The following is a 13,123-nucleotide window of genomic DNA, read 5'->3' on the forward strand; positions in this document are numbered from 1 at the left end:
AAATTCTCATTTTTATTTACACTCTATATGATTAATTTAAATCTTATATTTATTACAATAACGAATGAACTTTTTATATATATATATATATATATATAATAATGAAAAACACAAACTATACGTAATGAACGTAAATAAATGATAAATTAGAAAATGCATCTCTTAAACAGGTGTTGGTTTCATTTTTTTTCTTGTTTCTCTTTTTTCAATTTGAAAATTTGAGGTATTTGTCAATGGCATTGATTCATTTCTGGTCGCGATTAAAAGAAGGACAGCGAGTGTGTTGGACTCAAAAGCAGCTGAAGACACAAGTAGCTCATCGGTATGTTAAACAATCTTACCTGTTTGATTTTGGTGCGTTACGACCTAATATCGGGCGCTATTTGCGTTCCAATACACGACGATGACGGCGACAACGACGACGATGACAAACAATGAAATGAAACGAAAGAAAGTGCGTTTTTCTTTTAAAATGTATTCCACAACACGAAAAAATAATTTATTTTACACTTCTAGAATATAAATTAGATTATTATCATTATAAAAAATGCTTTAGCGATGATTGAATAAATAAATACAAGAGAAAGAGATGGCGCACACACGTATGAAAAAGGCGGAGAGAGAGAGAGAGAAAGAGAGGGAGATGGATAGATAATGAAAGAAAATAGAAAACCGAAAGCACCAGCGTACAAGAATGAAAAACAATATCGAAATGAATATAAACCAGAATTTCGAAAACAATAGGTCAAAAATCATGAGGCACACACACTTGCATATATTGCTAAATACCGATTTTGCGTTTTTTTAAGAGAAAAATATGCTAGCAACTTACATAGAATGACATTCGGGTAATGGTAATTCGGTTTTTAGTGTTTGGATCTGTAAGTTAATTGGTGACGATCAAATGTGACACATATATTTGTTTAATTTTGGTATATAGGAGTGAAATCGAAGGTAGAAAAAGGAGGATAGTAGCTGGACATATGTGGTGGTGTAGTTAAATTGATTTATATGGCGCGATCTACGATTTACATGCTATCTCTGTATTTGGCTAACATTAATAAAATGCCGTTCAAACACAATGCGATACCTAAAAATAGTCCAGACGGTGGCAGTGTTTTATATCTGGTTATAATGCCTCACAGCAACGGGCTATACTAACTAGAAAAATTAAATGCTATTACTGTGATCGATTGACGGCGATGATGATGACATAAAGGATAGCTCATCATACTGTGGGGTCGTTGCTATCGATGGATGCGTTGAACTTTCAACGTAACTCTGTTCGGATTGGAGCATATTCTCTTCAGTTCGGTTCACATCATTGAACGATGCTGCATTTTGTGGTTTCAGCTGCTTCCTACGCATTTTGTTTGGATTTTGCGGTGGATATAAATAGTATTGGCTAATTGGTACAAACATTTCGATAATTCTGTAATTTAAAAAAAGCTCGGTTCAGTTCCTACTATTTCAAAAATAGTTTAACAGAAGTTTGTACTAGTTATTTGTTTTTTTAATGGACGTTTACCTTTCGTATGGGTATTTCTCATCGATATTATCGACCATTGATTGGAAACGGCATGGAATATCACTCAAGTTGCCGCATTTTATCAGGTGTTTGTCGGTGAACGATTCGATGGCTGTCATTGCGAATCGTGACACTTCGTTTATTTGCTTCTGTCTTGATTGACCTACAAATTATCACAATCATTCACATATTAAAAATAGCACACCGTTTTTGAATATGTAATCGATCTTTTGATGAAAAATGCCAAATTCTTACAGCAGCAGCTGTGCAATTGCAATTTCCGACACTGTAACAAATCAAATGTTAAATTTTTCACATTGTTCACTTACGCATATCGAATGATCGCTTTTCTTCGGCTGATTCTTCACTTTCATCGCCACCGGCCAGCATGTCAACGATATTCATTTGCTTGGTTTGCAATCGTGGCAAGAAGAGCAGCAAACAGATCAATGCAATGAATTTAACGATTTTCTTGAAAATAATCAATTTAATGAGAATTTTGCCGATGGTAAAGAGATCGAGCTTGAACTTAAATTTATCGAAGAGCCAATGTTCGTCGCGAGGAGCACTATGGACGATGGGGAATTTTGGCGGCGCTGGACCATAATTGTAAACGTTTACCGGTCGACTGTATGACGGTGGCCCGTAGTGGTAGCTAAATGAGGGAGGACCATAAGATGACGACGGTGGCCCATAAGACGATGAGGGTGGTCCATATGTGGGTGCTGATGAAGCTCCATAGCTGTTGGATGGAGGAGCACCATATTCGGTCGAAACTGGCAGTCCATACTCACTTGCTGGCAGTCCATATTCACTTGCTGGCGATCCGTATTCACTTGCTGGCGGACCGTAGAAATACCCAGGTGAGATGCTGTTATCTTTATAGACACCACGCGCTTAAATAACAACTCAAATTAAAATCAAACCCGAAAAAAGTTCTCGCAAATTCCATTTTTACACTCACAATGCAACGAATCCTCTGCGTGTGTTTTATGCAGGGCATCAATATACGAATCTTGATCGGTACGCTTTTCAGCACTGGCACTCAGCCCTTGTTTTTCAACACTGGCACTCAGCACAAAATCACTCAGCAAAACAATTGACAAGCAAACGAATAAATTTCTTCGCAGTTTCCCCATGGTTCTCCGTTTGTTCGAATAATCCACATGCACCAAATCGACCAAAATTCACGCAGAATATTTCCAAAAAACAAATCACACTTCAGTAAAATGAACAGACGATGAAAGAATCTTAAAAAAAAATTCGCGTGACTGAATCGAAACACTTGCTACAGACGAACAAGAGAGCTAATTACTGTTCACTTGACAAAGTAATGCGACGCATTGACAATGAATCAAAGTGCGCGACGCATTTTTAGTTAATTCGGAGCTTCTTGTGCCACTGATGGTGGTACCAATTGCATGTGGAGTGAGTACACACACACACACACACACACACTCCATTCGTTTTCTATTTGAACAATTAAAACGGCCACCACAAAACAATGAGCCAAAGATGTGCGAACAAAATGAAAATAAAACCGCGCACACCATTTTAAACATGGACTGAATTATTTATACACACTATATAAAATAGTTTTGTTTCGGTGATCATATTCAAGCGACAAAAAAAACGGCTCGATTTGATTTCCTCTTCGTTAACATATGTAAGCAAGTTGTTATCTGTTTAATGAAAACATTTTCGATTGCAAACGGTCATCATGTTATTTCATTGTTACTTTCTTTCATTCAGCGAACTGGAGAACACTGCACGCTGTGTGTGTCTGAATGATTCGATTTTGCGTGTCGTGGCACGTGCTTGCAAAAGCTTGAAATTCGTAATGCAATTAAATGTTTATGCTGCCGCGGTTACGAAAAGCGAGCAAAAAGAAAGGAAATCACTTTTGGCCGGACAATTGACATAGAGTTCATTCAATGTGATCAGATAACATATTCTGTACCATTCATCGATTTTTGTCGATTTTATAGTTTTAATCTTTCTGAAAGTCAAATCCAATAATTCAAATGAACAGGCCCTTGTAATTGAGAACAAATGATTATACTTGAAAGCAAACTTTGGAATATCGGTACACAAATAAGACACCCCATTTTTACGTAAAAATGCTGATCAATATTATTTTACCATTTTATCGTTTTTGTACCCATTGAATAGAAGTGTAGGGTTAAGGTTTCGTATTTGAGGAGCAGCAAAGAAAGAGGCTCAGAAATTTATGAGAATATTTCAATATTGATGAACAGTTTCATTAGAATTGATCAAACATTTTTCCATATTTTGTCTCATATATAATTTCATGGAAAGTATTGAAAAAGTTGTTGTAAATTGAAAGAGTTAGATATTTATTTATTATTTATTTCTTTATTTGATTCGGTATTTGTTCAGAAAACATATACATGCTGCCCGAAGGCCAATTATAGTTGTTTTTTTTTACATTTTCATCCTTAAATCTATGTGTATATGAATAAAAAAAATATCATCATAATTATTAACATCAAAATTCCAAAATTAAAATAAATATGTAATTTTATAACAAAGTAAGATAAAAGAAAAAAAAAAATAACATTTGCATACATCACTATGATTTAATTAAATACTTTTCGAAATGTTTGCTAAAATTTTTATAAGATTTTTTTCTTTAATTTCATCTGGTATGACGTTCCATAGCTTGGGTCCACCGATAAATAAGCTAGATTTATGAGTGTTTGAGTGAGGTTTTTGTATGATGAGTTTGTTTTTGGATCGTGTATTATTTTCGTTATGTCGCAATATATCATTTAAATATTCAGGGGCTTTTTTGTTTGTTATTTTCCATATCATATTAGCTATATGAGATGTTCTTCTATCATATAGACTTAATAGCCCAAGTTTATTTCGATGTGATGTTATGTGCTCACTTCGCTTTATGTTCATGACAAATCTAATGCAGCAGTTTAACATTTTTTCTAATCGGTCACTATCTTGATTTGTTCCATGAACGCCGTATTCATGATACACAATATCCATAAAATCAAAGATTGGCAATATAAGTGATTTAATGAGCTGTAATTTCACATCGTAGGGTAACATTTTTTTCAATGGTTGAAGTGAATTTAATGCACCATATGTTTTCTTTAGAACGGATTTGATATGATCATTATTATTCAAATTTCTGTTAATGATATAACCCAAATCTCTTGCCGAATCAACATATTCTATTTCTTGATCATTGATTTTTATTTTCGGCAATTTGTCATAATTGATGTATCTGAGATTAAAATTCGATGAAACGATGAGTGCATTAGATTTTTTTGGATTTATATCAAGGCCATAATCATTACAAAATTTCTCAATATTTTTCAACTCAGAATTAATTAGTTGAATTGTATTTTCGAGCTCATCAATATCACATTCGATATATAATTGAACGTCGTCGGCAAATAGTGCAATATTTAATTTTTCCACATAATGAACGATATTATTTATGAATATTGAAAATAGTAATTGTGAGTTGTTCTCACCTTGGACAATGCCTCTTTCAATTATATTTTGTTGCGAGCATTTATTTCCCCGCTTTACTGTTTGCTTCCATCCCGAAATAAAATTTTTGAACCACTCGAATGAGTCGCCACGTACTCCAATCGATTGCATTACTTGTAGTAATCTTTGATGATCAACGGATCCAAATGCGTTAGAAAAATCTAGCAAAATTAGAACAACGCATTTATTTTTAGCTATGGATTTGTGGAAATCTTCAGTTATTTTAAGTATTGTTGTGGTGCAGCTTCTATTTTTGCGGAACCCCGATTGATGCTCAGTTAGAATTTTATTATTTTCAAGGTATGAGTTTAATTGTGAGCATGTTACTTTCGATGCAATTTTAAGAAGAAAATTTGCATTACTAATAGGTCTAAATTGTGAGATGGTAGGGTTATCGACCTTTGGAATTGGTGTTATCATAATGTTTTTTAATATGGATGGGAAATTTTTTGGTTGCGAATGAGCAGTTTATAATGTCAGCAATTGGTTCTGTGATATAATTAATTAGAAGTTTGTAGCATATCGGAGGTATTCCGTCTGGACCCATTCCCTAGCTCTTTATCTCCATAATTACATCTTCAATTAGACTTGCATCGACTGGTTCAAATGTGAAAATTGACTTTGACTCATTTAATTCGATATGAAGTTCCGGGAGCGGTTTCAGTTTTGTAAATTCATTGTTTAGCTCATTAATGTCCACATTCAAATCAATATCAGTCTGTGCTTGTTTTTTCGATTTTTTAGTTATTCCAAATGAATGAATAATTTTCCATTTGTCATTTGGATTTTCGGCATTATTGAAGCTGTCAACTATTGTATTTTTCTTTGCTTGTCGAATGAGTCTTTTAACTTCATTGTCAGCTTTATGATAATTTAAGTATAAGTTTCGATCATTAGGACATTTTTTCCTGTTGATTTTCCAGATGTCATAATACGTTTTTCTAATGTGCATGCTCTCTTTAATCTTATCGTTCATCCATGGAATTGGCTTATATTTAGTAGTAATTTCACGCATTGGGAAGATTTTTTCCATAAATTCATTCATAAAATCGTAGAAAATTTCAGTTTTCTCTTCAACGTTTTGTGTGGAGTAGATTTTTGCCCAGTTTGTTAAAATTGCAAATTTTTCAACTTCATTGTCGTCATATTTATTAAAGTTTCGTGACCTATACGTTTGTTTTTCTTTTTTGGGCGGTAAAATGTTAAATATTGCATAAATAGCAACATGATTAGATATTCCATGTGTCGTGAAATGACCAAAATTTATTACATCATCTTTGTTTTTCGTGAAATAAAAATCTAACTGAGACGGTCTAAATTGACCCGCTATGTATGTTGGACATTCATCATTGATTCGATATAAGTTTTCGCTTATTACCCTTATCTTTAAGTATTTGTTTTTATCAAAGAAATTTGCGTTGAAGTCTCCACAGACAAATACATGATTAAATTCGAGGCAAAAATTTCATTGGTACTATTATCATCATTATCATTATGGCGATAGAAAATGCAAAACAAGAATTTACTATTTACCGATTGAATTTCCAATATATTAAAATCAATTAGTGCATGATTTGATTTGAACGATTTCTCGCTACGAATAACTTTAAATTCATAGATAGATGTATTTTGGGCGTAAGTCACCCAATTTCACTTGGTTGAAACCTCACAACATGCCCAAAACTCCCCTTTCCTTCAGTCAATTGAAAAAATTTGAGATTGGTTTTTGTTTTAAAAAAAGTTTTGTTGACAATTTTCATTAAAAATAGAATGGATGAAGAATTAACGTTCAGTTTTCTTTTTCTATTTTCCGTATTAATGTAAGGTCAATTAAAGGATGCAGTGCCATGGATGCGTTGCCAAAAGCTGTTTTAAAGATTTATTCAAAGCGGAACGCATTGAAGAGACTATTCATATTCTTGGTTTTCTGAAGAAGAAATCCAATTGGGGAAAAATAAATAAATCTTTTCATCTTTAGAAATATATTGTATGAGAATTGCAAAGCCATTTTTGTTTCATCTTTTTTTTTACATTTTCCAGATATCACTGTGTTGCAATCGGTACTGATTGTTGTACCACTGTTTACTTTATCTCAGCATGATTGAGAATAATGCGTCAATAATCGAAATATGATCAATAATAATGGTTCTGAATTTACAAAATCGAAACGAAATCAAATAAAAATAAATCCACGCATTTTGAGTATGGTTTGAATTAAGTATACACATGATTTTTGCTTCATCTATCATATTCAAGCGACAAAAAACAGCTTGATTTGTTTTCCTCTTCGTTAACATATGTAAGCAAGTTATTAAGTTATTATCTATATAATGAAAACATTTTCGATTGCAAACAGTCATGTCATTTTCATTTACTTTCTTCCATACAGCGAACTGAAGAACACTACACACTGTGTGTGTGTATGATTTGATTTTGCTCGTCGTGGCACGTGCTTCAGCAGCTTGAAATGCGTAAGGTAATAAAATGATTATGCTGCCGCGGCAACGAAACGCGAGCAAAAAGAAAGGAAATTATTTTTGGCCGGACAATTGACATAGAGTTCATTCAATGTGATCAGATAACATATACCATCCATTTTTGTCGATTTTATAGTTTTTATCTTTCGGAAAGGCGAAAGTTGATATAATGGTACATGTTCGACATCTCTTTCTCTCTCTCTCTCTCTCTCTCTCTCGTTTGTTTTCAAATTGTCGTCAAATCGTAAAACCAAGAGAAAAAAAAACAAAAATAAAACAAGAAAAGAGAGAAATCCCATCTATTCGAAATGAAAAGTTATTTCGATTTAAAATTCTACGCACAACGAGTTCAACTGCATCTTGTGATTTCAGCCCACGGGTTTTTTATTCGGTCGGTAGATTTATTGCCTGTAAAAAACCCTGAATCTACCCGTCTTTCTTCAGTTGCATTTCATTGACCGCATTTATTTTGGAAAAAGTCTAATCGCCAAAACTGGTAGAATAGAAACTAATCGATTGATGTGCCGTGCATACGAAATCACTTTCTTCGCATTTTTTCGATTATAAAAATTTGATAACATAAATTCCACACGAAAAACAATTTTGTGACGAATGAAAATGACAAAACCCAACAACAGCAGCAGCAATAACAAGAAAGCGTACACGAAACGGTGATTCAGCTTGTCCTAGAATACAAAATAAAAAAATTTGTCATCGATTTCATGCAGCATATGCTGGCGCTGATGACGGGTCGCGGACACTGTAGAATTATTTATAAAATTAGCATTCATACGACAGTTATTGCTATTAGCGTCATTACGTTCGTCAACGGTTTCTCAATGGAATGGAATCAACGGGCAGCCCGGAAAAAGTGACCGAGCGCATACCTTGAATCGAACAGCATACAGCAACAACAAAAAACAACCGAAAAATTTGCATTTCACATTGCCTTAGAAACAAGCGGACAGAGAGAAAACGAAAACAAAACGACGCAATGTACGACGAGTGTCAAGAAAAATGAACGTCATAAACATTTTATTTTGACTGGTTTCTTTGCCCATTTTTTTCTGTTCGTTTTATTGCACATTGTTCGCACTCTAGTTTTAATTTTTCGATTGAAAATAAAATGTGAGAAGGAAAACGAAAAGAAAAGAAATGTAACGTGTGCATATGCTAAATATCATTGTCCGGTAATTTCGCAAATAATGCATCAACTTACGACTAAAACGGCCACCAATTTGTTATTCAACGGTTCAAAGTTGAGGTAACTAATTGCATGTGATTACATTCATAATTAGCGATATTTTCGTTAGATAATCATATGACCGAGTGGCACCATGACAAAAAGCCCATCCTGCATATTGCACAATCACCTAATGACGAATTAGAGGGGAAAAGCTGCGGAAAATTTAATGAAAATTATAAAAAAAAGAAAATGCCATATTGTCATCATTTTGTTTTGCCGAATTTCTATTAGAACGTAGTCTTCTGTGTATTAATTTAGTTTGCTACTACGTTATATGTGCCTCGATGACACCCGAATGTATCCACTGAAATGTGACTCCCTTGTTGTGTATATTTGATTAGGCTTTATTTATTATGAACAAATGTTGAACGTTGACGTCCGATTCTGGGATCATTTTTACACCACAAATTTACGACTAAAAACGAATAAACACCCACAAATAATTGATTGTCACATTCGGTTCTTTGGAAATATTCCGCAAATGTGCCGATCGTTCTGCTATCCCGAAATTGATACTGTTTGGGAAGAGCGGTTAATCGATCTAAGACATTCCACGCTTGTAGTTACGTGTTTCTAAAACGACTTGATCATCTTTATTACTCTTAAATTTCTTGCCACTTTTTGTATAGCTCGTAACCTCAGCCGAACACAATCTTTTAAATTCTCGAATATTGCAAACATTTCGGAAAAATTACATTATGTCGCGTGCAAAAGGCACGCACAGTACATAAGAGCCAATGCAAAAGTCAATTGATGCGCATAAGTAGCGCCACCTCTAATGATTACGGAGAGTTACCATAAGTCGTATGCAATTGATGTTGAGAAAAAGAAGAAGAAGAAGTAGACATTCTATTCATTTACATGGCAATAATGGCAATCAGTAGAGATGGTGCTCATGTGCCGATCATATCACTGTTACAACCCTTCGGTCGCGTGTGAGTCGCACACTGTGCGATTTGTTTTCATTTCAAATTTTGAAAACTGTCAATGTCAACGGCGAAAGTCAAATGAAACTAATAAATTTTATACGATGTCAGTATTATAATTTGAATTGAAAGAGGATAAATTTCTTTTTCTGACATACAGTGCATCCCACTTAATAGGGTACGGCATATTTTGAATAAAAAACAGGATTTTTTTAATTTTCTCTTTTCATATGTTTTTATTGGACCTTAAGCTATTCCGCCAACAATTCAATACTTGATCCATTCGCCTCGTTTTTCCATTACACGCGCACAACGTGAAGGCATACTTTGGCTCAAATTTCGAGCATAATTCGGAAAACCCTTTCCACTGGCGCTGAATAAACAAACTGAGCTGGTTCAAATTGCTGAAGCGTTTGCCTTTGAGTCTTGCCTTGATGATGGACCAATCAATCGGATTGCAATCGGGTGACTGTGGCGGCCAAATCATTTGATTGATGTCATGATCCTCTTTCCACACGGTGCACAGGTCACTCTTGTGTTTAGGGTCATTGTCTTCCAACAGAAGCCATTCCGAAGCATCTCCGCCAAAGTACTTCCTGGCGGTGGGAAGCAGTGCCGATCGATACAGTTTGCACATTTGTGGCGCGTCTAGTATGCCGGTGAAAATGCTCAGCGTGCCGAAACCGGCTTCACAAAAGGCGCCGTAAACATGTAGCTTCTGCGGATGCTTAATCGTGCGAACCACCGTTCTTCTTTCGCGTGAACATCAAGTATGAGTAAGCGGAGTCGACAACCAAAACGATGACTCATCAGTGTAAATAACTTTGCTCCAATCGGTATGCAAATTCTCGGTTGCCCAACGCAGCCGTTTTTCGACGTGCTTTTGCGTCAACAATAATTTTTTAAGTGTTGAGCGATAACGAACGGCTTCAGCATGCAATCACCTCGACACGGTCATCCTCATGTCTCAAATATCGCTTTGACATTTACATGTATTCTGATATTGAGCAACTGCCAACGCCATCTGTTAGTGTAACGAAGTATAACGAAGGAATTGTTGTATTCTATGAACGCTTTGCGCAGCTTACTCTTCGAATCGTTGCGAAGCTTGTGTGCCACTGAACAAATTGCGTGAACCGCTCAGATGTTCAATGTCACACTAACAGATGGCGTTATATGTTCAATGTCTACCACTATAAACGTCAGCGATCAACATCAACAGAGACACTATAGCACATAGCATTAAACGCACTAGTGCTTCACTCTTTGTACACAATTTGACATCACTTATGGTTTGGCGCGCGTCGTACGTTTTTCAAACGTTTATGTTTGATTCAAGTATTTCATCGATTTCACCGAATTTTCGTACTCAATATCAATATATTCATTTTTACTTGGAAGTTTTTTTTTATTGCAATGATGTTTTAAAATATATTTTGTCGAGAAATTTTTTTTTTCCAATCTCCAAAATTAAATGAAATTAAAACACATAGCATGAAACGTATTCATAGTAGAAATGCATATGTATTAGTTTGTACTTATTCATTATAATGTATTTAGATAGGACGCTAGCGCGGCCTGTTCAATGTTGATTCATTATTTGAGACATGGTCATCCTCGAGACGTTAATTCCATGATGTTATAGCTCAGCCACACCTTGATCCAACGATATTCCCGGATTATCCTCGAAAACGTTGACGATGCGTCTATCTTGCTGTGGCGTGGAAGCTCTATTTGGATGGGTATTGGGCTGATCGTTCACATTTTTTTCACGCTTATATTGCTCAATCCACTTTTCCACGAAATGCTTCGACTTTTTGAGGTATTTTGCCACTGAATTAACCCTCTAATGCATTAATTTTTCCCAGGGCTGGGAGTACTGGTACTTGGTTGATTTTTGGCCATAAATAATTAAAAAAAATTCATAATCCTGGATTCCTCTTGGTTTAGTCAGGAAATGCGATTGACATAAATCAGAGAACAATCAAATCCATTGTTTAAAAGTGTCAAAAATGTGTCTAATTTCGAGTTCGAATAATTTATTTTGTCAAATTTTTGTTTTTGCACACATTCTTGTTTATAACTTTACAATCACACTACATAGACAATTATTGCCAAAGACAAAAATAAAGAGAAATCATTGACAAATAAAAATTTACTTTGAAGCAATGTGATCCGATGTACGGTTTACGTTCTACAGGCGTTCAAATGTTGCCCGTCTAGAGGCGGTTGTATGCATTAGAGGGTTAAGCGATAATTTTGTTCCTTTTGGGGTAATGAAGGAACACCGCTTCAAAACGAATTTTAAAATGTTCAGAATTCATGTTGCTCGACTATAAACAAACAATAGACTGATTTGACATCTGTCAAACTGGGTTGGCGGAATAGCGGAGGGACCCATTTAGGGCCGTGCCCTATTAAGTGGGACGCACTGTAAATGCAAAGTTTAATTGCTGACGTTTTCGAGAATAACATTCTCATCTTCAGGCAACACAACAACAACTGAAAAGGTATCGTGACAACACTTTAAACGTGAAATACATATTTTTGAAAAGTTACTAGATTTAGCGAGCAAATGCATTTTTCATTCAAATTTCATGTTAAAAATTGTGTCTGTTGTTAAAGGGCTCAAATGATCATTTGTAATAAAAACCACGTACAAGAAACATCCGTCATATTATGTACTAATATAATTAAGTTAATAAAGCGTTTATACAAATCCATTGTTGTAAAACATTGATTGGCTTGGATTGAATCATGAAAATCACTTAGACTAAACAAGAACAGAATCTAAGACTAAACAACTTAATTTCAACTCAAAAATATAGAACTAAAATCAAGTCGGATTTTGGGATAGAGACAGGAGCGCGAAAGTATGCGATGAAATAAACGAATCCATGAACGAAAAAACTGCCTAGGATGAAGATTTCTAAGTGCACCATCGTCATAATCATAATTCTTTTCGAAATAATGGATCAAGTTAAAAAAATATTTCAATTCAAAAATACAGAACTAAAACCAAATCAAATTTTCCAAAAATGTACAGGGTTGGCCGCACCATGGACACTTTTTTGTCTCAAGCATTCATTTATTTCGTTTCATACTTTCGATTAATCGGCTCGGTGTTTTGAATTTGACTTTGTTTCAACGTTATACCTCAGTAATGAAATTATTTTTTGGAGAAACATGTGATTTTTCCGAAAATGTACAGGGTTGGCCGTACCATGGACACTTTTTTGGCTCATGCATTCGACAGGAACGCGAAAGTATACGACAAAATAAACAATTCCATGAACGAAAAAACTAACTAGGTTGAAGTTTCCTAAGTGTACGATCGACATAATCACAACTCTCTGCGAAATAATGGATCAAGTTGAAAAAATATTTCAATTCAAAAATACAGAACTAAAGC

The 13,123-nt window shown here is 34.8% G+C and overlaps 1 protein-coding gene across 5 annotated transcripts; it reads right to left on the minus strand.

Annotated features, from left to right (window-relative positions):
* Positions 1-164: 164 nt before the first annotated feature.
* LOC129577921 (uncharacterized) lies at positions 165-3,716 on the minus strand. Of its 5 annotated transcripts, XR_008689058.1 has the most exons (6): positions 2,493-3,716; positions 1,858-2,424; positions 1,529-1,691; positions 1,235-1,432; positions 1,091-1,161; positions 165-379 (listed from the first exon to the last, which is right to left on the minus strand). XR_008689058.1 is itself a non-coding variant. In XM_055465768.1 (5 exons), exons 1-5 carry the CDS (start codon positions 2,665-2,667, stop codon positions 360-362), a joined length of 1,173 nt encoding a protein of 390 aa, XP_055321743.1. In that variant the 5' UTR covers positions 2,668-3,716; the 3' UTR covers positions 165-359. The 5 variants fall into 5 exon arrangements, 3 of the variants coding, with proteins under 3 accessions (XP_055321743.1, XP_055321744.1, XP_055321742.1); XM_055465768.1 differs by lacking the exon at positions 1,091-1,161 and having other exon boundaries at positions 1,185-1,432; XR_008689057.1 differs by having other exon boundaries at positions 167-379; positions 1,091-1,432.
* Positions 3,717-13,123: the final 9,407 nt, after the last annotated feature.

The sequence above is a fragment of the Sitodiplosis mosellana genome, unplaced genomic scaffold (assembly GCF_009176505.1).
Source record: "Sitodiplosis mosellana isolate CC-2019 unplaced genomic scaffold, AAFC_SMos_1.0 Smas_scaffold_6226, whole genome shotgun sequence".
Lineage (NCBI taxonomy): Eukaryota > Metazoa > Arthropoda > Insecta > Diptera > Cecidomyiidae > Sitodiplosis > Sitodiplosis mosellana.

Excerpts from the sequence above, each read along its gene's own strand:
- LOC129577921 (XM_055465767.1), bottom strand. The coding sequence starts at position 2,667 with ATGGGGAAACTGCGAAGAAATTTATTCGTTTGCTTGTCAATTGTTTTG. Across the intron at positions 2,425-2,492 it reads CGCAGAGGATTCGTTGCATT|CGCGTGGTGTCTATAAAGAT; the intron begins GTGAGTGTAAAA and ends TTGTTATTTAAG. Across the intron at positions 1,692-1,857 it reads AAAGCGATCATTCGATATGC|GTCAATCAAGACAGAAGCAA; the intron begins GTAAGTGAACAA and ends GATAATTTGTAG.